The 24,795-nt window shown below is 31.1% G+C and overlaps 4 protein-coding genes across 4 annotated transcripts; 2 read left to right on the top strand and 2 right to left on the bottom strand.

The window, feature by feature from the left end:
* The first annotated feature begins 741 nt into the window (after window positions 1-741).
* Window positions 742-23,134, top strand: LOC148280473 (putative RNA/DNA demethylase ALKBH6). Its single transcript, XM_088228304.1, has 3 exons — window positions 742-1,097; window positions 6,240-6,288; window positions 22,485-23,134. The coding sequence occupies exons 2-3, from the start codon at window positions 6,244-6,246 to the stop codon at window positions 23,121-23,123; spliced, it is 684 nt and encodes a 227-aa protein (XP_088084430.1). The 5' UTR covers window positions 742-1,097; window positions 6,240-6,243; the 3' UTR covers window positions 23,124-23,134.
* Window positions 1,097-2,266, top strand: LOC148280475 (transmembrane protein 267). The gene is made up of 2 exons (XM_088228307.1): window positions 1,097-1,495; window positions 1,805-2,266. Exons 1-2 carry the CDS (start codon window positions 1,214-1,216, stop codon window positions 2,141-2,143), a joined length of 621 nt encoding a protein of 206 aa, XP_088084433.1. The 5' UTR covers window positions 1,097-1,213; the 3' UTR covers window positions 2,144-2,266.
* LOC148280474 (uncharacterized) lies at window positions 8,434-21,339 on the bottom strand. The gene is made up of 10 exons (XM_088228303.1): window positions 21,294-21,339; window positions 20,226-20,339; window positions 14,403-14,570; window positions 11,323-12,566; window positions 11,077-11,223; window positions 10,784-11,000; window positions 10,409-10,704; window positions 10,163-10,273; window positions 9,770-9,839; window positions 8,434-9,450 (listed from the first exon to the last, which is right to left on the bottom strand). The coding sequence occupies exons 1-10, from the start codon at window positions 21,295-21,297 to the stop codon at window positions 8,540-8,542; spliced, it is 3,282 nt and encodes a 1,093-aa protein (XP_088084429.1). The 5' UTR covers window positions 21,298-21,339; the 3' UTR covers window positions 8,434-8,539.
* A 331-nt stretch (window positions 23,135-23,465) lies between the features above and the next one.
* thoc7 (THO complex subunit 7) lies at window positions 23,466-24,791 on the bottom strand. Its single transcript, XM_088228306.1, has 3 exons — window positions 24,634-24,791; window positions 24,378-24,501; window positions 23,466-24,072 (listed from the first exon to the last, which is right to left on the bottom strand). Exons 1-3 carry the CDS (start codon window positions 24,641-24,643, stop codon window positions 23,571-23,573), a joined length of 636 nt encoding a protein of 211 aa, XP_088084432.1. The 5' UTR covers window positions 24,644-24,791; the 3' UTR covers window positions 23,466-23,570.
* Between the last annotated feature and the right edge of the window lie 4 nt (window positions 24,792-24,795).

Genomic DNA, 24,795 nt, shown 5'->3' with positions numbered 1-24,795 from the left:
AGAAGAAGTAACTATCATAATCAGGATGAAAAGAAACAACTTGTTACTTTTATTTCTTATTCTTGATTTCCCAAATTCAAACAATCAAATATCTGTAATGAGAAACACGATTAAGAAGTAGATTATTTTGAATATTAAACGTAAAGACAGGTCTTCATGTTTAAACATTTAAGGCAAATGAGTTGATAAATATCAAACACCAATATGTCGATACAATTTTTTTGGACATTTGTTCAAAAAAGTATTAAAAAAATATACATGATCATTTCACTACTACTTAAATCAAAACCTTATAAAAAAACTCTGTTTTAATTCAGAAGCTAGCATGTCCACATGGACATTGTGGTGGATTGTTGCGGACATACTGGCGTTTGTCATTTATCAACTAAAATATTGAACATAACTTCTGTATTCAAAGAAATAAAACTTATTGAAAAGTATCAAAAACTTACTTTTGTCTTATTTTACTGACACCTATACGATTTACTCACAACCGTCCAGCACAGAGTCGTGGCGTCGTGGGCATTACAGAGATGAGAGAGGAGTAGAATGTAGGATAGATGCATAATGGTAGCAGAAATGTTTTTACAGTAAATGTAATTATTGTTAAAACTCGTTTGTTACTTTCATCCCCGGTCTCCCCTACATAGAAAAATTTAACAGTTATCAGTCTATGGGTATATTGGATATGTATCTGTGGTCAAGAAGAATATCAAAAGATCAAAACTGTCAGTACACAGTACACAATCTCTGCTTTATATGTGTATAATCTCTGCCCAATGCTGTCACTGTCATTAATGTCATTTTCATTTCAAAAGTCTAATGTCGATAATTATAGTTAATTTGTAAATCGTATTTAAGGTGTAAAATGTCGTAAACTTCTCGGATGTTTACTGGCTATAATATTTATCTGCAGAAATGACAATTTTGTAAACATTCCAAAATGTGAAAAATAATATATTAAAAAATTTCGAAACGGTGGAGCTTGCTTGAAAATTATTCAATTTACATATCAGGCATAGTAATTCGTACGAATTTCGAATGTAAAGATAGTTAACTTGCTGCTCTGTGTAAAGTGAAGTTCAAATACTAACAAGGTACTTACTAAAATTCAATAAATTATTTGGAGGTTAAATTTTAGATTTATCAATTTTTTGTCGGCTAAATTAAAAAAAATAATTATTTGCTTTTAAAAAAATCATCAAAAGCCAAGATGATAGTGATAAATTTATTTTTCACTGCATTTATATGTTTATTTGCCATCATGGGAGACTATTTAGTTGCAAATGCTGATAAAAATATATATATGAAAGCTGTCATTGACAGCACGATTCACGCGTGTATTGCTTTGGTGATATGGCTTTCTGTCGGCTTTCAAAGAAAGATTATTACAGCAACAAATAATGAAATATATTGGCAATCTTCTTTGTGCGCCTTGATAGCTTTTTCGATTGATGCAGACCACTTCATAGCTGCTAGATCTTTGCAGTTAGAGGTAAATATAATTAAATTATCTTTTATTTTAATAATTTTGTTATACAATACGGGACAAGAATAAATATAAAATGTAACAATAATTATTTTAGAATAATTTCCCAAAGAAAATTTTTCTGTGGCAAGTCAACGTTTCATAAAGTCAACTGGTCAACGTCGATGCATAAAATTTCTAATAAAATTTGTCACATATGGAAAACTATTGTCTAAGACACCTAGTTCCTGCTCAGTAGGTACTTTATTCACAATCAAAATAGTAGCTTCTTTATTTTTTTACAATTTTTATCTCTTTATTTTATTTTCATTTCAGGATGTGTTTTTGCTGAAAAATCGCCCGTTCTTACATTGTACAACATTGGCACTTGGGATTTCTTTTACTATTATTGGAATGTCACATCTTTGGTCATCAAATAATCTCCATATGTTAGGGTGGATTGTATTTGCAGCGCTCACAAGTCATCACACGAGAGATGCAACAAGACGTGGTTACTGGCTCTATCCATTTGGTTCCACACCCCCTATAAATTATTGGCTTTATATTCTCACTTCAGTTGTCCTACCATATATGATTGTTTCAATTTCAGTCCTTACTAAACCAGATAAAAGTTATAAAATAATAAATACAGGAGAGTCTTACATTACGGTGTAAATTACATTATTTTTTATTCAAGTGAATTTTTATACCTAACACATTATTAATTTATTTATATTGTTTCTGTTATTATGACTTTGTATAATTTTATTTAAATATATTTATTTTGCAGTAATTGTACGTATCTAATCTATCATTTATAATATTGTCATTGCGCTGGCAATACCTGTTAAGTGTTTTTTTTTAAGTTTAAATTTTTCATTAAGATTATACAATATTGTTTCAACTTAAATACATTTTTTAAATGAAATTGTCAGCCTTGCGGTGTAACGGGCAGCGCGTTTGCCTACCATGCAAGAGCTCCCGGCATTGTGGATATGAAATATTTATTTAAAAGGGTTGTCCGTGTCCAGGGGGATGAAGAATACAGTTCTTTGTGTAAAATAGAACCAGAATCCTGGAAAAGTTCTTTTAACATGAACTAATCGAGTGGAGATGAGCCCACGAGTGTGATGGGCGGTGCATTTGCCTGTCATGCTTGAGGTCTTAGGTTCAATTCCTGGCCGGGCCAACAAAATATTCCTTCCAAAAGTGGTTTTACACTGCAATATTTCATTCTCACCTTTAATTCACGTAACAGATGATCGAGATACACAGTATTTGGTGTTTCAATGCAGTGCCCTATACACCACATGGTGCGGAAAGGAAAATGATAATGATGTACATATATGCTTACAGTTCTGAATTTTGACTTAAATACTCCATTTGTGTATAAAGAATTAAACATTTTACCAGTTCAGGGTATTTAATGGAGCAAAATTATTATTATCCAACAGATGTTCAGCTCGATGTATAAAAATAAATTAAAACACAGCTATCTAACAAGATTTACATCTGTTGATGGCATAGTTGTACCAAAATTTAAACATAAATATGGACAGCGTACATTGGATTATATTGTCCCAAAAGTATTTAATATGTTGCCACTTGACTTGAAAACATGTCATAATAAAGATAAAATTATGTTTTTATTACGAAAGTGGTTAATAGACAGAACGTTTCCATATTAATTTACTATATACATAAAACATTCTTTTTTTAAATTTTTTTTAAAAGGAATAACCCGCTAAGCCTCTATTTTGAGGCTTGTCAGCAGGTGGGATAGGGGGGATATGGAAGAAGGTAATGAAAAATACACCACAACACCCAGATCAATTGAGAAAAAATCTTTCTTGGATTTTTTTCTTGCAACTGGCGGGAATCGAACCCGCGACGCCAGTTTCACAGATAGCCGTCTAACCAACTGCGCCACGGCGCCTGTCTATCTATTATTATTTTTAGTATTTTTATCTCCCATTAAATACATTTTGATTATTTTCTTTTTAACCTTTTCTTTCTTTCTTATTTTATTTAAATATTTCAGACCTTAGTTTTAATAGATATTTTTAATTTATTATTTTTATTCTTTCTGTAGATATGAATTTAAACTTTCGATTTACTTTGATTTATTTTATATCTTGTTTTGGTTACATTTATGAGCACCTACTATATTTTTTCTTATGTTTAAACTTTATTCAAGTAAATGTCTATTATTTCAATTTAATTATATCAATTTTCTCTATTTTCCTACTTTTAAAAAAGTATTTTAAACCATTTTATCTAGTTTTTTTTTTCTATCTTCTTAATAATATGTTTTATTTTTTAAAGCATCAAAAACAAAATAACCTATGTTAATTATTTGTACAATATTATGTATGTACTCTACATTTGATTCTTAATTAAAACTAATGCCTGAGCACCCGATGACAAACTATTATTTAATAGTTTACCGTGACAAAATATGATTAATACAATATTTGTGTTTGTCCAAATGTTCGTAGACAAAAGACTGGATTTCACCCCCTCGGGAGTCATTAAGATTAAAAAATTACAACAGGGATGGAGAATACCTTAAATAAGGGAATATGGAAGTCTAGGCATTTACAGGGCTTATGATCTGTCATTGGCTGGTTTAAGTACCATACCATACCATAAACTCGTTACCATAAAATACATATTGTGTTTATATATGTATATATATATGCTGCTTCGCGGTCAAACGGTCAGCGCATTTGCCTACCATTTCCCAGCAAGGTTAACATGAAATATTTATTTAAAAAGGAGTTTTTACACTAGAATATTTTAATTTTTCCTGGACTGGCACCCGAAGCATAAAATTGATCACCTTACTTCCTATGTAAAAAAAAAGAACTAGATACGCTGCAATCAGAGTACCAATGCGCTGCCCTATGCACCACTGGGAACTAAGACGGAAATTATGATAAGTAGTGATAAGAAATAAATCTTCGTCGATTTATAGGAGATAGGTATATGAACACATGCTATATTATGAAATTGTTTTTTAAAAAAATGCAATAATTAAAACAAAAGATTATTAGTAAGTGTACTTTCCAAGCAAAATTAATTTCAGCCATAGTTAAAATGGTTCAGCCTGTACATCCAGATATTTACAAAATATCAAATTGTTTTTGGATAAATGTAGGCCACGCTTGAATATGGTTTTTGGCCACTACTTTTTTTTTATTTCACACATTGATCACTTTTAAAATCCTCTAAAAGTTGTATGTTTCCAACGAAACATGACATTTTACGACCGTATAAGTCATACACAGGTGCAGTGATACGATAGAAAACCAGCTAGCTTATGTCTACTTAAATTATTTTTTTTTTATAAATTCTACACTAGATATATTTACATTATTTAAAAAATATTTTTGATTGTCTGTTCTCTCTTTTATGGTAAAAAAAAAAATACACATATATATATATATATAAATCAACGCATGGGCCATTTAAAAAGCCTGCGTGGGTCAGTGTCTGACCCGCGGGTCATAGTTTCGCTATCACTGCCTTAGGCGATCAACGCGACTCCCTTCACCTGCAGTATAAGAGTGGTCACTAATTCGTAATTACTACATAGGTGTATTTGCAATGTGTTAAATTTTTGAGAGTTTAAAATAAAAAATAATATCTGCCATACAGTTATTTAAATAGTCATATGTATTATTATTATTATGTCCAAAAACATTATCAAAATATAATTTATAGCATTATTCATCATTAAATAATGAATGTATTGAATATTTATGATCAACGTGTCTGTGCATTTCATATATTTAGATTCTTTGCAGTATAATAATTAAAAATTATAACAAAATTATTTGAAATAAAACAAGATTTTGAAATTTATGAGTTTTTTATTAATAACATACAATACAATTTTATAAACTACGATACCAGAAGTTAACAAGTATATAAATAATACATTTTTGTGTAAATATAACATGGGTTTTAAAAAATGGTCTACGGAAGCTCTATTTTGTAGCAATACCTACAGTTTAAATCCTAGAAATAAATCCACTAACAGATAAACCAAAAAAAATATTCCTTAAAAAACCATAGTTCTAACAAAAAAATAAAGGAATGCAAATCAATTATAGTACATACTTGTTTCAATAATGAATAAATCTGTTTCACGGTTGATTTATTAAAGTACCTGTTTTAAATAATTTTTGCAATTCATCTATATTTTAAATAATGATTCCACTATCTATCAAATGATTAGACCTTGTCTCGCATTGAATAATCCTCTAGCTTTCTGTTTTTAAATTAAAGTAGCTAACACATTCATCACCAACCATGATGGACTAGTTAGTATAATAAATAATGTAGATAAACAGTTGTTTATGTATTACGATTTTTTTTTAAATATGAATAATTGTGAGCTGAATATGTACAGAACCTTTTTTATTTCTTATTATCGGTTTACTGTTTTGGAAAATGAATTTTTGTTTTCTGTGCACTCGCTAAATTTCCTATGTTTTCAGTATTTTTGAACTATTCTATAGCTTTTTAAACTATAATAAATTTCAGTTGTGGTGTAAACTTTTATCAAATATTGATTAAAAATGCTCTAGTTTGTGCAAAAAATATATTTACGTCAATATTTTCTTGCATGTAAATATTTTTTCTCAATACACAATGATTATTTTTTTATAAAAAAAGTATTTCTTTTGTGTATTATTAATTTAATCATTAAAAAAATATCCAATGTTTAAATACATTTACAAAACATATTATTCAACTATTTCAGATCAATGGAAGAATTTCTTAAGGATATGGAGAAGTTTAGACTAAAAAATGTAAGTATATTAAATAGAATTTCCATACTTAAAAAAATAATAAAATCATGAAAAGTAATTTAACAACTACATATGTATATTTAAAATAATATATTTTTAAAATTTGATTGATATATATTAAATAAAATATATTATTTGTTTTTTAAATGTTATAAATAATTTCTGTGTTTAAAATTGGCACACAAGCGTTAGTAAATATTTTTTGAAATATTATTTTATGTAAATTCATCTCGGGTCGATCTTTTCTAAAAGCTGGAGAAAAATCTTAAAATGTAAAATTATGAAAGCCCGGGGGTATCTCTTCGCTTTTTTAATAAGAAAATTCTTAGCACCTCAAATTTACACCTTCTCTTTTACTTATAGTCATGTGCATATTGTTGGTCGACGTCCATTGCCGCCAATCTACAATTTTGATAAAAAATATATTTTCTTATAGGGGGATTATAAACTTTATTGGATGTTCCCTAATCATCCGATATGCGTGGGACCAATAGTAGGAAAGCTTTCTGAAGAAGATTAGTACTGCGGATCGGAGTAAATAATATATTAGATATGATTTTAAAAACAGTTTTTACTGTCTCCTGGAAAAAGATGATTTAGTAGATTGGCGGTAATGCATGCCAACTGACAATAAACAAATTATCAAATGTTAATATTCCTACAATCAAAGTCAATATATGCATGCGTATACTATTTTTCTTTTTAATATTGTTTTTTATGTAATTTGAAAATAATACAACACCCGCCCTTCTAAAAAGACTAAATGGTTCATCAGGTAAACACAAACAAACTATTCTCTCTCTGGTTTCGATTTTCTGAATTGGTTTAAAGCAAAGCTCTGCATCTCCTTTGCCATTCCGGTCTGTCTTGTGCGGCCCTCTTTAGGTTTATATATGACCTGCAGCTCATATCTTTGCATAAATCTTCGAGGTATTCTCGGCGAGGGTGCCTCCTGTAGTTTGTCCCCTCTATTACCCCATGTAGGAGACCTTCGTGATGCACTATGTGACCAATCCATCTAGCAGTCATTTGGAGATGGTCTTAAGCAGGTGCCTTCCTCCTTCGATTCTACTAAGAATCATTTGTGATGTGCTCTCTCCAGGGAATTCCCGGAATTCTTCTATAGGACCACATTTTGAAAGTCTCATTCGAATAGGCACCATGTTTCGCAGCTGTACATTAAGACACTCCATACATAGGTCTTGATAGGGAGCTCCGTAGTTTCAGGTCTAATCTTCTTATCTTAGCCATTGCATTAGTTGCATCTCAGCAATTAATCTGCCATAGTTTTACACAAATAATAATTACAATGCTTTTGGTTTTTATCAACAAAAACACATTTTGGTTGGGAACGGTCAAACAATAAGTGCAGTTAACAAAGGTAGATAAATATGATTTACGAAGGTGAATAAATGCAGTTTACAAAAGTACATCAATTAAAAAAGTAGATTTTTTATATATATTTTTTTTATATGGGAGTTGCTTTATTATTTACCTTGCTTATAATATACAAGGTTTATATTTCAAAAAGTGGATTTTTCTGCAAATATCTTAAAATTTATCTAAACTATTGGGATCAGGAGGGATATATTAATGTGGGCTAATCAGGAACTTCTCAGCATTTGCTCACGTGGAGAGAAAACCACTTAAAACTCTTCAAGAGAAGCCGGCCTGTTGGCAGTAGTCAACAGGCCTTCCGTTCCACTAGAGGAGTGTTCGGCATTTTGTTCCCTACTTTGGTTTATTTTACCAATTGCCTGCACTATATTGATCATGTTCTTGATTACCCTATCACTATAAAGTATAATAAATAAAGTAGATAAATGCAGTTTATAAGTGTAGATATATAAAAAAAAAGTGTTTTGTTTAGTGCCCTCGGCACGGGTAACCCCAGTGAGGTCACATTATTTTTATTATTAATTATTGTTTATAATGTGAAAAAAATTAATAAATAAATATGCAGTTTAAAATACCAAATAACTCAATTTTTTGCTAATACTAATAAGTTCTTTACCCTTCGCAACCACAGTAAAATTGTCCAAAATTATTTGTAAAAAAATAATATTCAAAAAGTTTTTTAAATATTACCAGTACTACCTTCAAATGTCTTCATTAATCAAATGTTACCTTATTATTTTTTCAATCTAAAAAAAGTAGTTCGGATGAGAAATAGTTAAAATGATCACCAATACCCGTTACACGGAACAAAGAAGCTTTACTGCAAGCAACAAAATACCTACACATGTATTATTTAGTTATTATTCTTTGCTTCAATATTTTTAGCCCCACCTTTTTTTATCAGCTCACCATGTTCTTTATATAGTACTGGTTTTATTTCTCCATTTTTGTTTACAGTATTATCTTTATTTGTGTCTGAAAAGAGACTACCACCATGCTGTAATAAAGGAACTTGAATTTGTTTGGTATCTTCACAATATTCATAATCGTTGTTGCCATCTTGGCTATATATACTATGTTTTCGACTTCTTTGCGTGACATGATCACTTTTCTGTGAAGGAGGTCGACTTTTAGAAGAAGCATCTTTATTTACTGGTTTTGGAGTTAATGTTTTTTTTTTACCATCTATAGTTGGCTTTTCAGCTACAATCGAGGCATCTTGTACGTTGTGTGAATACAAGCTGTCTACAACATTGAGAATTTTAGTTTCCTGTGATTTGAAAACATCTGTTTTAGATACATTGTCATTTTCATCATGTTTTATAATTTTACTATCAATTATTTCTGATTTACTATCATCTGTTTCTGGTTTAATATTGTAATTAGTTTGATCATCTATTATATTATCTAATGCTTCTTTTAATAACACATAGTTGGATGATAGTAAACTGTCAGTGTCTTTATCGCGTTTCTTTTTATTTATTTTTCCTCTGGCTTCCATTTTTTTATCCTTTCCTTCTATTTTTTTATTATTTTCAATTTGTAAGACTTCCGATTTATGTTCATCTTTTACATTGGGTTTTTCAATTTTTTTGGTTGTTTTTTGTTTAATTTCTTCGGCATTGGTATGGATTAATTCTGATGCATGTTGGTCTTTGAGTGGGATTCCTGACTCGTAAATAATTTTGCTTCCAGAATCTTTTCTTGGTAGAAACTCTTCTTTGGCTTTCAAAGTAGATTTCAGGGCCGATTTTGTGTACGACTCTGAAAGTACTTCAAAAATTAGTTGTACTTTTGACTATTTTCACGCTACTATCAAACCTACTAAAGTCTATAATTATCCTAATGCTTACAAAAAAGGCCATAGTATACTTACATATACATTGACCTCTCCAAAGTCTCTTCTCTGGCTTCCTTTTCTTACACCATGATAATTATATAACTATACACACTGTTAAATATATATTTTTTAAGTGTCTTTTTTTAGTTTTTAAAAAGTTTTTTTTACGAAACCTTTACAGGTTTACCTTAGTCAATCTGCTTTGCTTTTGTTAATAAATAAATAGTTTTAAAAAACACATACCAGATTGTGCACTTGAAACTCCCGGTTCTCCAATCTCAACTTCCTCCTCTAATTCATCTATTTCAGCTTCCTTAAAAAATAGATCTAAGTATTAATTATTGACGAAACATATTTTGTACCTTAAAATTATTGTCTTGAGGTTAATGATATTATATTCTGTGAGGTTTTGGGAACATTACTTTGAAAACGGCTTTTACTGGGTAAATTGTTTTTTTTTTTAGAAGAAATAGCTTTAGTTTTCAGCAGTTAACAATATTTATTTGGTCATTCAATAGAATATAATTGTTGAAAGAATGCAGTATAAAAAAAAAGATGAAAAAATAGCAGTTTTATTTTTATCTCCTGAACAATTTAAGATATTACTGGATATTAACTATGTAATTGAAAACTTACAATATTTTTCAAAAATGATTCTTCTGCATCATCCAGATAGTTATGTGCCTTGGGTTGTTCTATAGCTGATTTTAATAATTCTAGTTGCAACTTAATCCTTTTATTTGATATCTGTAATATAAATAACATCAATTATAATAATACTAGTACTTTATTCTTTGTTTATTTATCAGTAGGTTAGTATTTTACCTTAGACTTGCGTGAAATATGAAGTTACATTTTGTACTAAATAAAAACATTATTTACCTTTATGGCTTCATTCAAAATTTTGATGATGTCCATGTTATTAGCTTCTTTGTGAAATTTTTCACTTGCCATCAAAATGTACAACAGTCTAGCTGCATACGAAACGATTTTTTTTTCTTTCGATTGTAGTAGGTCAGCTAATAAAGTAAGTAATTCCATTGACATTGGTTCCATCAACTGTCTTCCTTGGCTATTAACGCATACATTTATTAGTAACCCTAAACTATGAAGCAGCCGATAAGCTGATATAGTCTCTTTGTTTTCTAGTACACTGAATAATATTTTCTCTGAAACTCCTGGAAAGTCATTTTACATTTTTATTCAAGTTGAAAGTTTACATGTATCTAAGATTGAAAGTAGTAACTTTTTAGTCACCTGCATTAATCAAAGCTGTTTGTTGATTTTGTCTTGTACTTAGTTTGTGAAATGTTGCCACCAACATGTCTTTACAAATTATTTCTGAAGAAACTCGCATTGAATACTTCTCAAAGAAGTATTTTTCTAGACTTTTTAATGTTTTCAGATTACTAGTCAAGTAATCTCGCCCTCTCCACATGGAACTCATCGTATTTAAAAACTTGAATATGTTTTGCTATAAATACAAAAATTAATAATATGGTTTAGGATTGTTTGAGTATATCGCTTAGTATGAAAATGTATGACTTTACCTGCAAAATAAGATCCCACCCATTTATAATTTCTGTTGGCATCAAAATATCCAATATAGTTTGATCACACTGTAAATCAAATATGTCATTATCTGTGTATGAAGCGAGCAGAGCAGACCTTTCTTTAGCCAAAGTGTGTATCAAATTCTGAAAAATCAAATTTAATATAATAGTTTTGATATTGAATGTCAATACATTCAATGGACTTAGTTACAACGAATCCCATTCCATTTTTATGAAACTTACCAGTCTTAAAGATTGTAAAATTTGTGATCGCTGCTTTACAGAACCTTCAACTAAATTATTTTTTATACTGATGAAGTCATTTTTTATTTCTTTAAACGTTTCTTCTTTTAATTTCGGTGACTCCATTTTATAGGAATTTAGCAAAGCTATTTTAGTAGGATGTTCAATATTTTCTCTATTTTTACGATGTGAAAACCTCTCTTGAATTGGATGCATAACACCAGATTGTTCCCTCAAACCAGTGGATAAACTTTGTAGTTTGGCAATAGTAACAGATATTTTCTCTGTCGGAGTATTAAAAATCACTTCGTCATTTGTATTGTTTACTTGGTAGCTACTTGATCCTTTGAAACTAGGACTGAATTGTTGTTTTATTATAATACAAGTCTCAACTGGACTTAGATCATTTTGTGGGAATGCCGAATTTTGTGTCAAGCTACTTCGTCTTTCTTGTATTGATCCTTCGGGTATAATCTTTATAGACAATTCAGTGTTATTGTCTTCTGTTCTTCTACCTTTTTGCTGAACAATAATTTCATATGGCCAATTAGAGTGGTTTTCTTCATTAGGATCTTGCTCGGCTTCACTCTGATCTAAATTTAAATTCATATTTTTAGGTGTAAATACATTATCAGAATCCTCATTGATTGAATTATCATATGGATTATCTAAAGTATAATCTTTGTGTGTTGAATAATCTGTATCACTTTCTGGGTGTTTGACAGTATACGAGTTTTCTGTATGGGTTGTTTGATTATCGTGAGTGGGGTTGCTTAGACAAGATTCATTTTTAATGAAGGCTGAACTTTCATTTCTACTCATACGAGATGTTAAACATACGTTCCGAACCTCTACTGAAGGTGAAGGACATCTCGAAAAATTAATAGGACTGCTATTGCAGTGTATTTGGTCTCTAGTTTCCTTACAATCATTCGGGTTCAGCAAAATCTCGAAGCTCGGTTCTTTATAAATTAAAGGTACGGAACATTTCTTTTCTTGAATTGGTATAGATTCGGATTCAGATGTAAAACTTTTTGTACATGTAATTCCTGGTTCTGAAAAAAGTGTATTTACACACGATTCTGTATTTGTGCTGTATTTCCTTTGAGTTTCTTTGTTAAATGAGAATGGTGGTTTACTATTTCTATGAGAATTTACGTCATGTTGTTCAGTGTCACTTTGAATTTGAAAACTAGGATATATTTCTCTTCTAAATTCTCCCGTGTCTGTTGTTTCTTCTGAAACTACATAAATACTTGTAGAAACTGTTAAATATGTAATTTTTTTTATAAATAGCACACTAATTTCAGAATACTTTGAGAATTAATTTTACAAAAGCTATATATATTAGTGATGCAACAGAAGTGTCAAGCAGAAACAGATGTAAAAAGTAAATTTTATCAGAAACTGATGTCAAAAAACGTGCAGAACTTCCGCAGTTTCGGAAAAATATATACAGGATGTTCATTAAATCCTGTCACATCCGATACCACAATGATCAGTGTGAGAAAGAAGACATATTGGCAAATTAAAATAATTTTTTAGAACGAATAAAATTGAAAAAAATAAAATATCAAAAAAAGCTAATGGTTGCTTACTTCTGCAGAGGAGAAACGAGGAGGGAGGAGTAAGCAACCATTTGTTTTTTTAAATATTTTATTTAAAAAAAATATATTTCTTCTAAATATTTTTTTTAATACGCTAATATGTCTTCTTGCCCATACTGATCATCGTGGTTTCGGATGTGACAGGGTTTAAAGAACACCCTGTATATACAGGGGTAGTCGCTCGAAGTGTTACCAACTTCACGCTGCTGTAGCAACCAAATGGCTAATAACAGTGCGCTCATGTTTTGACACCTATCAGTCTGTTATATTGTCAAAAATTCTACGGAAGCATATCGTTTTTCGTCTCAGCAAAAAAAAGTTATCGAAATGGAATTCAAACTCAACAGTGTTATTGCTCTGTATTTAGCTGGAAAATCGCAACCAGCCGCCATTATTAATGAAATACGACATTTACATGTGAACAAAATGTTTATGTATCGGATCATTTCATGTTACAATGATACTGGTAGCATAAAAAAACGCCACGGAGGTGGACATCTAAAAACAGCAACATCGACAAAAATGGTTCGTAAGGTGAAGGCCAGATTTCAACGTAATCGACGACACACTGCAGTTCAATTGGTGAAAAATCTCAATGTGTCTGCTCGTAGCATGGGACGCATATTAAAAAATGAACTACGATTAAAGCCCTACAAAATAGAAAATAGGCAAGCTAGAAAATTTGGTCTTTTTGCCAATGAAAAAATTCTTAAGGTTCAGCAATATCTAATCAAACAAAACTATTGTGTTTGGTTACAGTGCAAATAAAAAAACAATTTAGACCAGCGAATTGCTCTGCGAAAGCAAGCGCCTGCATCAGTGATGGTTTGGTAACTGCCACAGGACGCTCACCACTCGTTTTCATTTAACAGGAGGTAAAGGTAAATCTACTGTGAAAATATTTTAAATGATGCGTAAAAAATTCAGTAGAAACCATTGGACGTTTCAACGAGACTCTGGACCATCCCATAAATCCCGTGAAACCCAACGTTTTTTACACCCAGCTTCATTTCATCACAATAGTGGCCTCCATATTTCCCGGACTTCAACCCAATGGACTTTTTTGTATGGTCTATACTAGAAGCCAAAGTATCAGCTAAAAAATATGAGACGCCTTAAAGATTGCTCTTTGCCGAGAATGGGACGAAATACCATCAGCCCACATTCGCGCAGCATGTAAAGCCTTCTTGGACAGACTCGATGCTTTTATCCACGCTAAAGGTAGCTACATCGAACAATAACATTTTTTAAAAAATTAAAATGTTTTTACTATATAAAGTTTTTAAATTGTAAAAATCTAAATTGACAAAATTACAGAATTTTAAATTGGTAACACTTCGAGTGCCGACCCCTGTATATCGGCCTTGTTAGGAACCAAATTAAGGACCTTGCTTATTAGCTAAACACAGTAACTATTAGCAGACAAATATTTATATTACTATGAACAATTCGTGTAGATCAAATCATATTTACCAGATGTGTTGTAGGTCCTTCTAAAATTTCCATTTTTAAGTGGTTTTTTTATTTTGAGAGTAAAAAGTTCTGGATAAATTTCCATACATTTATTTAATGTTTCTTCTAACTCGAATTGATTTCCTCGCACTGTATTCTCTAAAGCTTCAGTAAGCGCGCTGGTAACACCTTAATACAATTAATTGCTTTATAAAAAGTAATATTTTGCTAACAGTATTACACTAAATTGAAAACATTTTTTGTAAAATTATGAAAACCCTGTACCATAAATTTCTAACAATTTTTGCGTTAAATAAATATTTGGTGATTTGTATGAGCAGTTTTCCCAACCCTTTTTTGAGCCAATAAAAAATTCAGTTAATAATAATAAACTTTTTTTATTTATTAACGGCCGTAGTCAATTTGTGCAAGTTGTATAACATAGTTACAAAGTAATAAAATCTGAGATACATATTAAGTTTATAAATCTTACATTATGATGTACACATAGGCACTAGGGTGGTCCTTATTTTCCGACTTTTGAAAAATTGAGTAGGCACCTCGTCATATGATTTTCTACCCTAAAATAATGATAGTTACGTTTTTTTTTGATAGGTTTTAGAGGTCGCTACCATAAGTCAAAAATTCTGAAAAAAACATTGTATGGCCACTTGACTATGGATCCGGCTTATTGACTCTGGCATGTCCATTACCCTATTTTGAAGAGAAATAGCATACATAAAGACTCTTTACAGTTAACCCCTCTCCCTTTCCCCTCTTATCCCTTCCCCCTCTCCAACTTCTTTCCTGCGCCTACGCATCGAGATTCGCACCTCAGCTCGAATGCAGTCATTAGCGAGAGCGCATGCATTTTGTTTCTCCAACCATTCGTACTTGTTTTAAATTTTCATGGCATCCAAAAGTCGTGGCGGGAGTATATTAACTAGAAATAAAACCAATATTTGGTGTAGCTCGAAAAGACACAATGAATAGCCACTTAGCTGCTAGTCTTGATGTTTCTAAATTAAGTGATAAAAAAGCTTCAGTTGTTGTAGCATCTACTTTGAAAAGTGCAGGATCTGACCCTTTAGAAATTCATGTTAATAGATCTTCTATTCGTCGGCAGCGTTTGAAAAATCAATAGCAGAGTCTCTTAGAAGGGAGTTCAAACGTGATTTGCCATTAACGATTCATCGTCTGGCAATTGTGGTATCAGGACTTGTAGTCCATCAGCTTCCAGCGGTTCCAAAATTGGATCGTGGAACAGGCGAAGCATGTGCGTCAGCCGTTTACAAAACAATAAATTAATGGGACTTGAGCGATAAAAGAAAAAGTTTATGTTTTGACACTACAGCTGTAAACACCAGTTCGAGAAATGGAGCTTGTGTTCTTTTGGAGCAGAAAATGGAAAAAGATATGCTTTGACTGGCTTGGCGCCATCATATAATGGAAATTATGTTAGAAGCTGTAGTGGTCAATCGCTCGGTCCTTCTAGTTGCCCTTATATCCAATTGTTTAAAAGGTTTAAGAAGAACTGGGACAAAATTGATCAAAGTGATTATAAAACAGTAATTTATGATACCACGTCCTTTATTATTCATAGAAAATGTTGCTGCAGACAGGATTTGTTTTGCTCAAAAATAATTTTAAGTACGATATATATATATATACGTATATCAAAGAGATGTGCTATTGCTTCTCTGTATAAAGACAGCACAGCATGTGTTAGGGTAAACGGATCATACACATCGTGGTTTGACATTCATAAAGGAGTGAAGCAGGGATGTGTTATGTCACCATGGCTGTTCAACGTGTATATCGATAACTGCATGAAAGAACTGAAAGGCTTAAAAATGGGAGCAAAAATGGGTGATTTAAATGTCAATTGTCTTTTGTATGCTGACGATGCTGTACTCCTTGCTAACAACAAAGAGGAACTGCAATTCTTCGTAACAAAGGTCTACGATGTATGCAAGAGAAGCGATTTGCTGATGAATGTCGATAAATCGAATGTGATGATTTTTGAAAGAAATGAAAGTATGACTAAATGTGAAATCACTGTGAATGGAGTTATACCAAAACAAGTAGAGGAATTTGTGTATCTGGGAAGTATGTTCACTAGGGATGGAATGACTGAGAAAGATATTGAAAGGAGGGTGAGTGCCGGGAACAGAGTGAACGGTGCACTTAAATCGACCTTGGCAAATAAATGCTTGTCACAAGAGGCAAAATTGGCAGTTCACAACGGAGTCCTGGTCCCGTCCCTGATGTATGGGAGCGAAGTATGGACTTGGAAAAACAGGGATGAAAGTAGGCTGAATGCTGTCTCTCAGGCGAATGTGTGGTAAAACTATGTACGATAGATGCACAAATGTTGAGATCCGTAAGGAGTTCTGCGCTGGTTTGGACATGTAGAACGAATGGACAGCGAGAGAACGGCTAAGAATATTTACAATGCGAATGTTGATGGATGCAGAAATAGAGGAAGACCGAGAAAGACATGGCATGACCAAATCCAACAAATACTTAAAGGTGGACATGTCAAAAGTCAGAATAATCGGCGCGCGTGCATGAGAAGATGTATGAATGTAGAGGAAGCGAGATCTGTATGCAAAGATAGAGTGTTGTGGCGTTCTATCCTCTCTGCCTACTCTTACGGGGAAACGGCGTGATGGTTTGTCGTGTTGTTGTTGTATCAAAGAGAAGACTATAAAGAGTTGCTGAATCTTACGATCATTTACTTGGGAGGAGTTTCTAATAAAGGAGTTTCATTTAGGAGGCCTGATGATGTTCACTGTGTTAGATGGATAGCTAAAGCCATGTATTGCTCGAATTTTTGTTCTATTTAAACATCAGTTTAAACTGACGAAAAAGGAAGAGAAAGCAGTGAATGAAATATGTATTTTCACAGTCATAATAAATTTAAAATACTGATTTCAAGCCTCTGTCGGATATTCAGCGCCGAGAAACGACTAACAATTATTAAAAGACCTTGCGTCCTTTGAAAATATAAACCAAATAATGGCCAAAGTCACCATGAAAAAAATACTAGGCAATTAATAGAACTTGTCGGAAGAATTTGTGTCTTTTGCATTTTTTGACAACAAACTTTCAGTTCAAGATATGAAAAAAATTTGGTAGAAGCACTAAGAATTGAAGGTGTAGAGGGTTGCTCAAAAATAAAAAAGATTCAAACACATCACTGAAAAAAGAATACAAGACTTTGTGACTAGCTACTCTTTACGATTAGATTAATTATAATTACTGGGTATCTCATCAGAGTTTTTGAATAAAGATGTTGAAACTTGGGAGGAAGACTCTGATTTTGAGGCTGCAAAGAAAATTGTCCATTCTATGCGGGTAGTGAATGATATTGCTGAGCGCGGTGTTGCTTTAATGAAAGAATAGATTAAATTGATGATAATCGATGAAGAGCAAAAACAATATTTGCTTTTGTTGGTAAAAGAGTACAGAAAAAAATATCCTGATTCAAAAAAATCAACCCTTGTGTCCTAATCATAAATGATTTTACATTAAAAGGGTATCCTTATTTGTAATCTAAACATTTATTTTGCATATAAACGTTTTATGTAAATAAATAAAATTAGTGATTAATACAGTGTTTTAATAAGAAAATAAAAAAACTCTAACCTTGGTAGCGACCCCTAAATATAATTATTTAAAAATGAAAAAAATACAGGAGTATTTTTTTAGGGTAGAAAATCAAATGAAATAGTGCCCTCTCAAAAATTCAAAAAGAAAAAATTTACCCATATAAGGACCACCCTAATAGGCACATTATGTATGTTGTATTATATGCTTGTATAAATAAATTGAATTTTGCATATTATATTTCCTATGTACAATTAAATGAGTATGACGAACTAATATATATATAGTAAGTATGATTGATTGTAAATAATGTTTCAGGGGTATCAAACTAATTATGTTAATTCTCTCTTTGAAAAAAAAAAATCTTAATAAGGGTGTACATATAAAACAAGATATTATGCTTTAGCCAGAAATATTGCTATTATTATTTCTTTATACTTAGGAAGTGACATATTCTAGATATCGATATGGTCTGCAAATTCATTGCTGAGGTTTTGCATTCGATGTAAGTATAGGAGTATTAAATCCAGACACTGTCCGGCTGTCATTATAATAAAATGGTTGATGATTTCTCACGTTTAATGTTATTTAATGACAATTCATGATGGAAGTAATAAAATATATTTTGGTATAAGTTATGAAATTAAACACTTAGTACACTTCCACTAATTTGTTAGACTAATTAGCGCTTTCACCCCCTAACAAACATTTTTAAACTGCTAAATAATACAGTATTGAAATCATTTATACAAAATAAAATACTATCTTAAGTAAGTACGGTTAAGATTTAAGTTCAGTTACATACCATTAGGACTACATACATATGGTGTATTTTGTGTTTTCATAAACTATAGGAGTAGTTTGGTTTGAAAATAAATAGCAAGAATAAAATGCTGAATTAGGTCAGTGTGTAAAGATATAAGAAGCACCCAGGATTTTTTTTGATGGGGGTTTTAAATTTTGTAGATAATAAAAAGGCCAATAACAAAAAAAGCTCTGTTTGAACCTTTTTTATATAGATCTGTGTTAAACCATTTAACCTTTTGTCGAAAGATGAGTTTTGTAGATATTTTTTATACTTTGTAAAACAGAAAAAGTTATTTAATTTTGCGCATTAGACACAAGAAAAAATGCGACTATAGTCAACAATGTTTTAATATTTTGTAGCATAAGCGTTTTTTTACAATATGCTAAAGCGGTTACGACATCTTTTGGGTATTGGTCTTTTTTCAGTCTAGCAATGGCTCTGTACCAAAATTTAAGTTCCACTTTCAGTTCGTCAAGTCACTTCTATAAAACTTTACCATATCTTCTAATTCTTTAATTGTAGCATCAGAAAGAACTTTGAAATCCAACAAATACTTATTTATGTTTTAAAAATCTTCCTTTCAAATTATTATAAAACTGTCTACTAAAAATTGGATATATATTGAAATGCAATGGTAATCTTCGACGCTATCAAGATTTGTATTGCATCTTTTTGTTTGAGAAGTAGTAATACGTGGGTTATTTTTAAAAGTTTTTTTCAGCTTTTTTCTGAGAATAAGGAACTTCAGTCTTACGGGAAATCGGATACAAAAAATGTTTTCTTGCGCGCGGTAAAAATTAAAGCATTAAATTGTATAGCCAAGTTTCTTGAAAACGTTTGAAAAAAATAAAAATAATATTTTAATAAAATCTCACTACTTTAAACGACGTTACTGGTTCATATGAACCAACCAATGATGTGAGAGCGATGTTGGATATCCGGTTGGCTTACCGTACACAAACCAATCGGGAAAACTGACAGAGAAGAACCTCTGACGTCACACGCGGAGGCGTTTTAGAAATACAAAACTTTAAAAAATCATAGCGCTGATCATACGATATATAAAAATAAAAATATATTTTTTTGGTTTGGTTTATTAGTCTATTAACAAATATTTTTTTTTTTTAAAAACACCGAACTTCCTCAGTCAATATTTTTTTTAAATTCCTTTTCTGCATTTCGTCTTAAATTATTTATTTCTTGTTCAGTATCTTCTGCTAAATTTTTTGCCTTTCTTCTATCAATATTATGTTGTTGAAGAAGCTGACATAAAAAACTACTGAAATTAAATTTCGGAGGGTTTATGACCCCCAAAACTCCCCACTTTAGTGTACCATTGAAAGATATAATTTGGCAATCTAATGTCTCTGTACTGAAAGCACATGGTGGCAAATTAGTTAAATAAACTAAAATTGTGTTCTTACCGAGAAGCCTTCTGTGATTATTTTCCAATTTTTTTAGTTGACTTTCATGTGACCCTTCTTCAATGCCGTCTTGTGTATTTGTATTTTTATTTGGATACTTTCTTTTGTTTTTATCTAAAATAGTATTAAATTTTAAGTTTATTATTTACACTACTCTAGCAGTTGGCGGTTGAAAAAATATTTAACATTATTTTGAGTCTATCCAAATTTTTGTAACAAGAACTGGATTCTACCCTCTTGGGAGTTATTCATATTTATGTATTACAACAGAGATGAAGAAAATTTATAGAAAGGAATATAGAAGTCTCAATAAGTCTCTCGACAATGACAGGTCATAAGCCCTGTAAATGCCTAGACTTCTATATTCCTTCCATAAAATGTTCATCTCTGTTGAAAATAAATATTGTTTAAATTTTATAAATCACTAAGTATTGATTTTTAAAATGCACCAGCCACTTCAAATGTATTTTTAGAAAAAATATAAAAAACATCTTGTTTATAGATTTTGAGTATGCTTAAATCTTTGTTGACAAGTACTGGATTTAATCCTCAAGGGATTCTCAAGATTGACAGATATCTCAATAAAGACATTGATATGTTTTAATTACACCTCACTGAATAAAGATAGATAAATTCCAAATCAACAGATGGCGATATAAATTTTCAGAAACTCGTATGTAAATATTTCCATGCCGATAAACATTATATTCCAATAAACTTTCAAGGGTAGAAGAAAGTGGATGTTTAAACAAAAGCAAAATACTGAATATTAGACAATGCGTACAGTGATTTTATAATAGGTCATAAAACTCTTGAATTAACATCTCACTGGACTTCATTAATTTCTAATGAATTTATCCCCTACCTATTGATTTATATATTGAAACATTTCTTAGAACTGAAAAAGTATTATCAAAATGCTGATGAGAAATTAAAAAAGTTTAGTACTTTGAGTATGTAATATTACATCAAATACAAGTATTTTTTATGAACTTTATGTATTATTATTAAAAGGTTCTATAATTTTTATCCATTAGATTAATTATAATTACTGATTAAATGGCTCACCCATTTTGAGAGTTGTGCTTTGAAGTTCTGATCTTTGATGATTGTTGGGAAGAAAGAGGTTGCCAAGGTAGCATGTTATCAAAAAATCAATATGTTGTGTTTTACCTCAAGGAGCAAAATGGCATTAAGAGTATTGATTAATTAACATTCTACTTTGTTTACATTTTTAGCGTAAACACTACATATAAACAAATGTATACGATCAGTCACACGCAGAGGGAATACTGCTCTTGAATATATAGGGAAAAAAATATTTAAAATAAAATGGTGTACTTAAGTATGATCAAAGCCTTTTTCCTTTACTACCGTCTGATAGTCCCATTTACAGTATGTAGTGAATGTACAGTTCTAACACCCAGGCTTGAGAAAAACCCGGAAAACATTGGCAGCCTCTGGTGTAATGGCTAAAATACTTGACTCATGCGTGAAAGGTTTTGGGTTCAATTACTGATGAGAACGCAAACATTAAATGTGATTTTTCTCTAGCCTGGGCGTTCTGTGCTGTAATTCACCACTGAAATTTAGCCTTCTGGCTTGTCATGCAAAAAAAATAATTTTTCAACAAGTAATAATAATATATTTATTTGGTTAAAAAAGGGCACATTTACATAGTAATATAGAATAGACTATTTTTAATTCTATGATAAAATACAATATATTAAAAAAAAAAACATATTTTGTCATGGTCATATAACAACGAAGCAGTTGATTTTTTTCAACTTTACATGAGAGCAGTTAAAATGATTTTTTTACACTTTATGTTACGACTTGATAAGTATATCATTTGATACTTCAGTTAGTTCCATATATATATTTTTTTAAACCTGGAGAAAAAAAGCCTTTGACTTTTTCAATATCATATATAAAAGAAGTCAATGTCGCATTTTTTGCACATCCATCTTTGTTCTGCGATCCCGCCGATTTATCTATTACTTTAAATAATATAAAAAAATGCATATTTTTTGATATGTTTGTTTTTATTACATTTATTTAAGTAGGTAAATCTGTACCAAGATAGATGCAAGTTGTATGATATGTGTGGTGGGGTTTAATTGCCACAGCTCTGGTGTGGTGTGCATAATATGCATATTTACGGGTGTGTATGACTGCAAGTATTAATTTATAGAAAAGTTAATTGATTGTTAACACAGGGAATTCTTAGTATGTACATGTAATATTATTTTGTTTCAGGTGCCTTCAAACATTTTCTACATTCCAAATTTCATCACAGAAGATGAAGAGTCTATGATTATATATCAAGTTAATTCAGCACCAAAACCAAAATGGACACAGCTACTAAACAGAAGACTGCAAAATTGGGGGGGGATTCCGCACCCTAAAGGAATGATTGCTGAAAAGATGCCACCATGGCTGCAAAGTTATTTGAACCGTATTGACGCTTTGCAACTTATGAATGGAAAGGTTCCCAATCACGTGCTAGTCAATGAATATTGTCCCGGACAGGGGATTATGCCCCATGTAGACGGTGATTTGTTTTATCCAACTATCACGACAATATCCTGCGGCTCTCATACAGTTTTGAGTTTCAAAGAAAATATTAATATACAATCAGAGTCTGCGGACAAACTTACTCCAGTCTACAGTTTGTTGGTTGAAAGGAGAAGTTTATTAGTTGTCCAAGAAGAAATGTACGAAAAATACTTACATTTTATAGAAGACTCTTCGAAAGATATAATATCACATAATATTGTAAATCTTAACAATTGTTATGGAAAATATGAACTCCGGGACAATTTAGAAAGGCAAATCCGAATTTCACTCACAATAAGACATGTACCGAAAACATCCAAAATTATGATTAAAATTTGATTTGAACTAAATCTTTTTATTTTTTCTTTGTAAATATAGATTTCAAAAAACCATTTTAATTAAATTCTCTGGCAGCTAAAGCAAGGATTACATAAAGATATTTTGAGTATGTCCATACCTTTATACACAATCACTAAATTTAAGCCTCTATTATTAAGATTGACAAAAGGTTCTCCATCTCTGGAAACTAAATTAAACTTGAAGCCGATCTGTAATAATATTGTGATGTGATGTCAGCATAAATCAAATTTCAGGTGGTGTCAGTTGATCATTTTCTCAGTGACACTTGATTGCAGTACAGGACAGATAAAAGATAATAGTAAAAATATGTGAAAAAAGTGATTAAACAGTATACTATCCACTTTATTGTATAGGAGGCATTCACAAAAATATACACAAAAAATATGAATATGCATCATATATAAGGAATATTAAAAATAACAAATATTATGAAACTTCCATTGATTCCATTTGATTATCTACGCTTGCATCATCAACATCATCCAGAGAAACATTCAACGTTTCATCGGAATCTCCTTCCTCAAGCAATGCCTGAAGTTGATGTATAGAAGTAATCAGGACGTGGAATTGTTTTCTTCTTAATTCTAATCTTTTTTTAAACTGTTCCTTAGTAGACTCCAAACTCGCCAACTCTTTTTTGCTTTTATCCAATTTATCCTCAGTTTCTTTTCTATCTGGCTGTTCATTAATAACTTTAGCTAAAACATCATATTCTATTCGGTTTTTTCTAATTGTCTTTGTATGCTTTAGTTCAGTCTTGCTTGTTTCTATATGTAACTTTGCAAAGTCTATTCCCTTCTCGATGGTGTGTGACAGCTTTTCATAATTTTCAAGTTCAGAAGCCATCATCTGAGAGGAAAGTTGAGATTTCGTCACTGCGAATTCACACTGTGCTAACTGGGACAACATTCTGTCATGGATAGCTTTACTGAAATGTTAAAAAATATACATCTTGTTTAAATTTTTAAGACAAAAGTGAATAAAGAAAAGTGTATTGCAATAAATATGTTAAAACATAAATATTCAGATGTTTCCAACATAAGTGGCATTTAAGTCAATTTTAAAAGTTAAAAGTTTGAGGTTATAATATTATGGTGGCATCATAAACTTTGAGACTTTCATGGTCAAATATGCTATATCTAAATGTAATGAACATTATGCTCTAGAAGTTTCCTTTAGTGAATTAAAAATAAACGCTAGAAAGCTAATTCGAACAAAAAAAATACAAGTTACCTTTCTTCAGGAGATTGGTCAGATGTGTTACACCACTTAATAAGGGTCTTTAATAAGACGTTAAGTCTTCTGTCGTCTCCTGTACCATCTCCATCTATAAGAAGGCGTCGTCTGATCACATCCTCTAAAAAAACAATTGGAATTAGTATTCAAATTATATAAAACGGCAGTTAGCCGTACTTTGATACCGGTAATTAAGGGTGTTAAAATTGTTTAATGGAAACTAGTATTTGAAATAGTTTGAGAAAAATCAAACCTTCCGACATTTTGCCAAATTTAATCGCTCTGCTGTCTCTGATGTCAGATAGTTAAATACAAATTCGAATCAAACAACAAAACTGCTGCAATAATAAAGCGACGTAGAAAATCACAGATTACACACACCATAGATATATTGAAGATACATATAATAATATCA

Source organism: Micrasema longulum, unplaced genomic scaffold (assembly GCF_059751315.1).
Source record: "Micrasema longulum isolate JH-2025_06_02 unplaced genomic scaffold, ASM5975131v1 h1tg000576l, whole genome shotgun sequence".
Classification (NCBI taxonomy): domain Eukaryota; kingdom Metazoa; phylum Arthropoda; class Insecta; order Trichoptera; family Brachycentridae; genus Micrasema; species Micrasema longulum.
Note: the sequence above shows the minus strand (reverse complement) of the source record. Positions and strands in the feature narration are given on the sequence as shown.

Coding starts and splice junctions, on each gene's coding strand:
- LOC148280475 (XM_088228307.1), top strand. CDS start 1,214: ATGATAGTGATAAATTTATTTTTCACTGCATTTATATGTTTATTTGCC. Junction 1,496..1,804: donor CTAGATCTTTGCAGTTAGAG/GTAAATATAATT, acceptor TTTTCATTTCAG/GATGTGTTTTTGCTGAAAAA.
- LOC148280473 (XM_088228304.1), top strand. CDS start 6,244: ATGGAAGAATTTCTTAAGGATATGGAGAAGTTTAGACTAAAAAAT. Junction 6,289..22,484: donor AGAAGTTTAGACTAAAAAAT/GTAAGTATATTA, acceptor ATTTTGTTTCAG/GTGCCTTCAAACATTTTCTA.
- LOC148280474 (XM_088228303.1), bottom strand. Junction 10,705..10,783: donor AACAGCTTTGATTAATGCAG/GTGACTAAAAAG, acceptor ATGACTTTCCAG/GAGTTTCAGAGAAAATATTA. Junction 9,451..9,769: donor AGTTTCAAGTGCACAATCTG/GTATGTGTTTTT, acceptor AAGTACTTTCAG/AGTCGTACACAAAATCGGCC.
- thoc7 (XM_088228306.1), bottom strand. Junction 24,073..24,377: donor GACCAATCTCCTGAAGAAAG/GTAACTTGTATT, acceptor TTAACATTTCAG/TAAAGCTATCCATGACAGAA.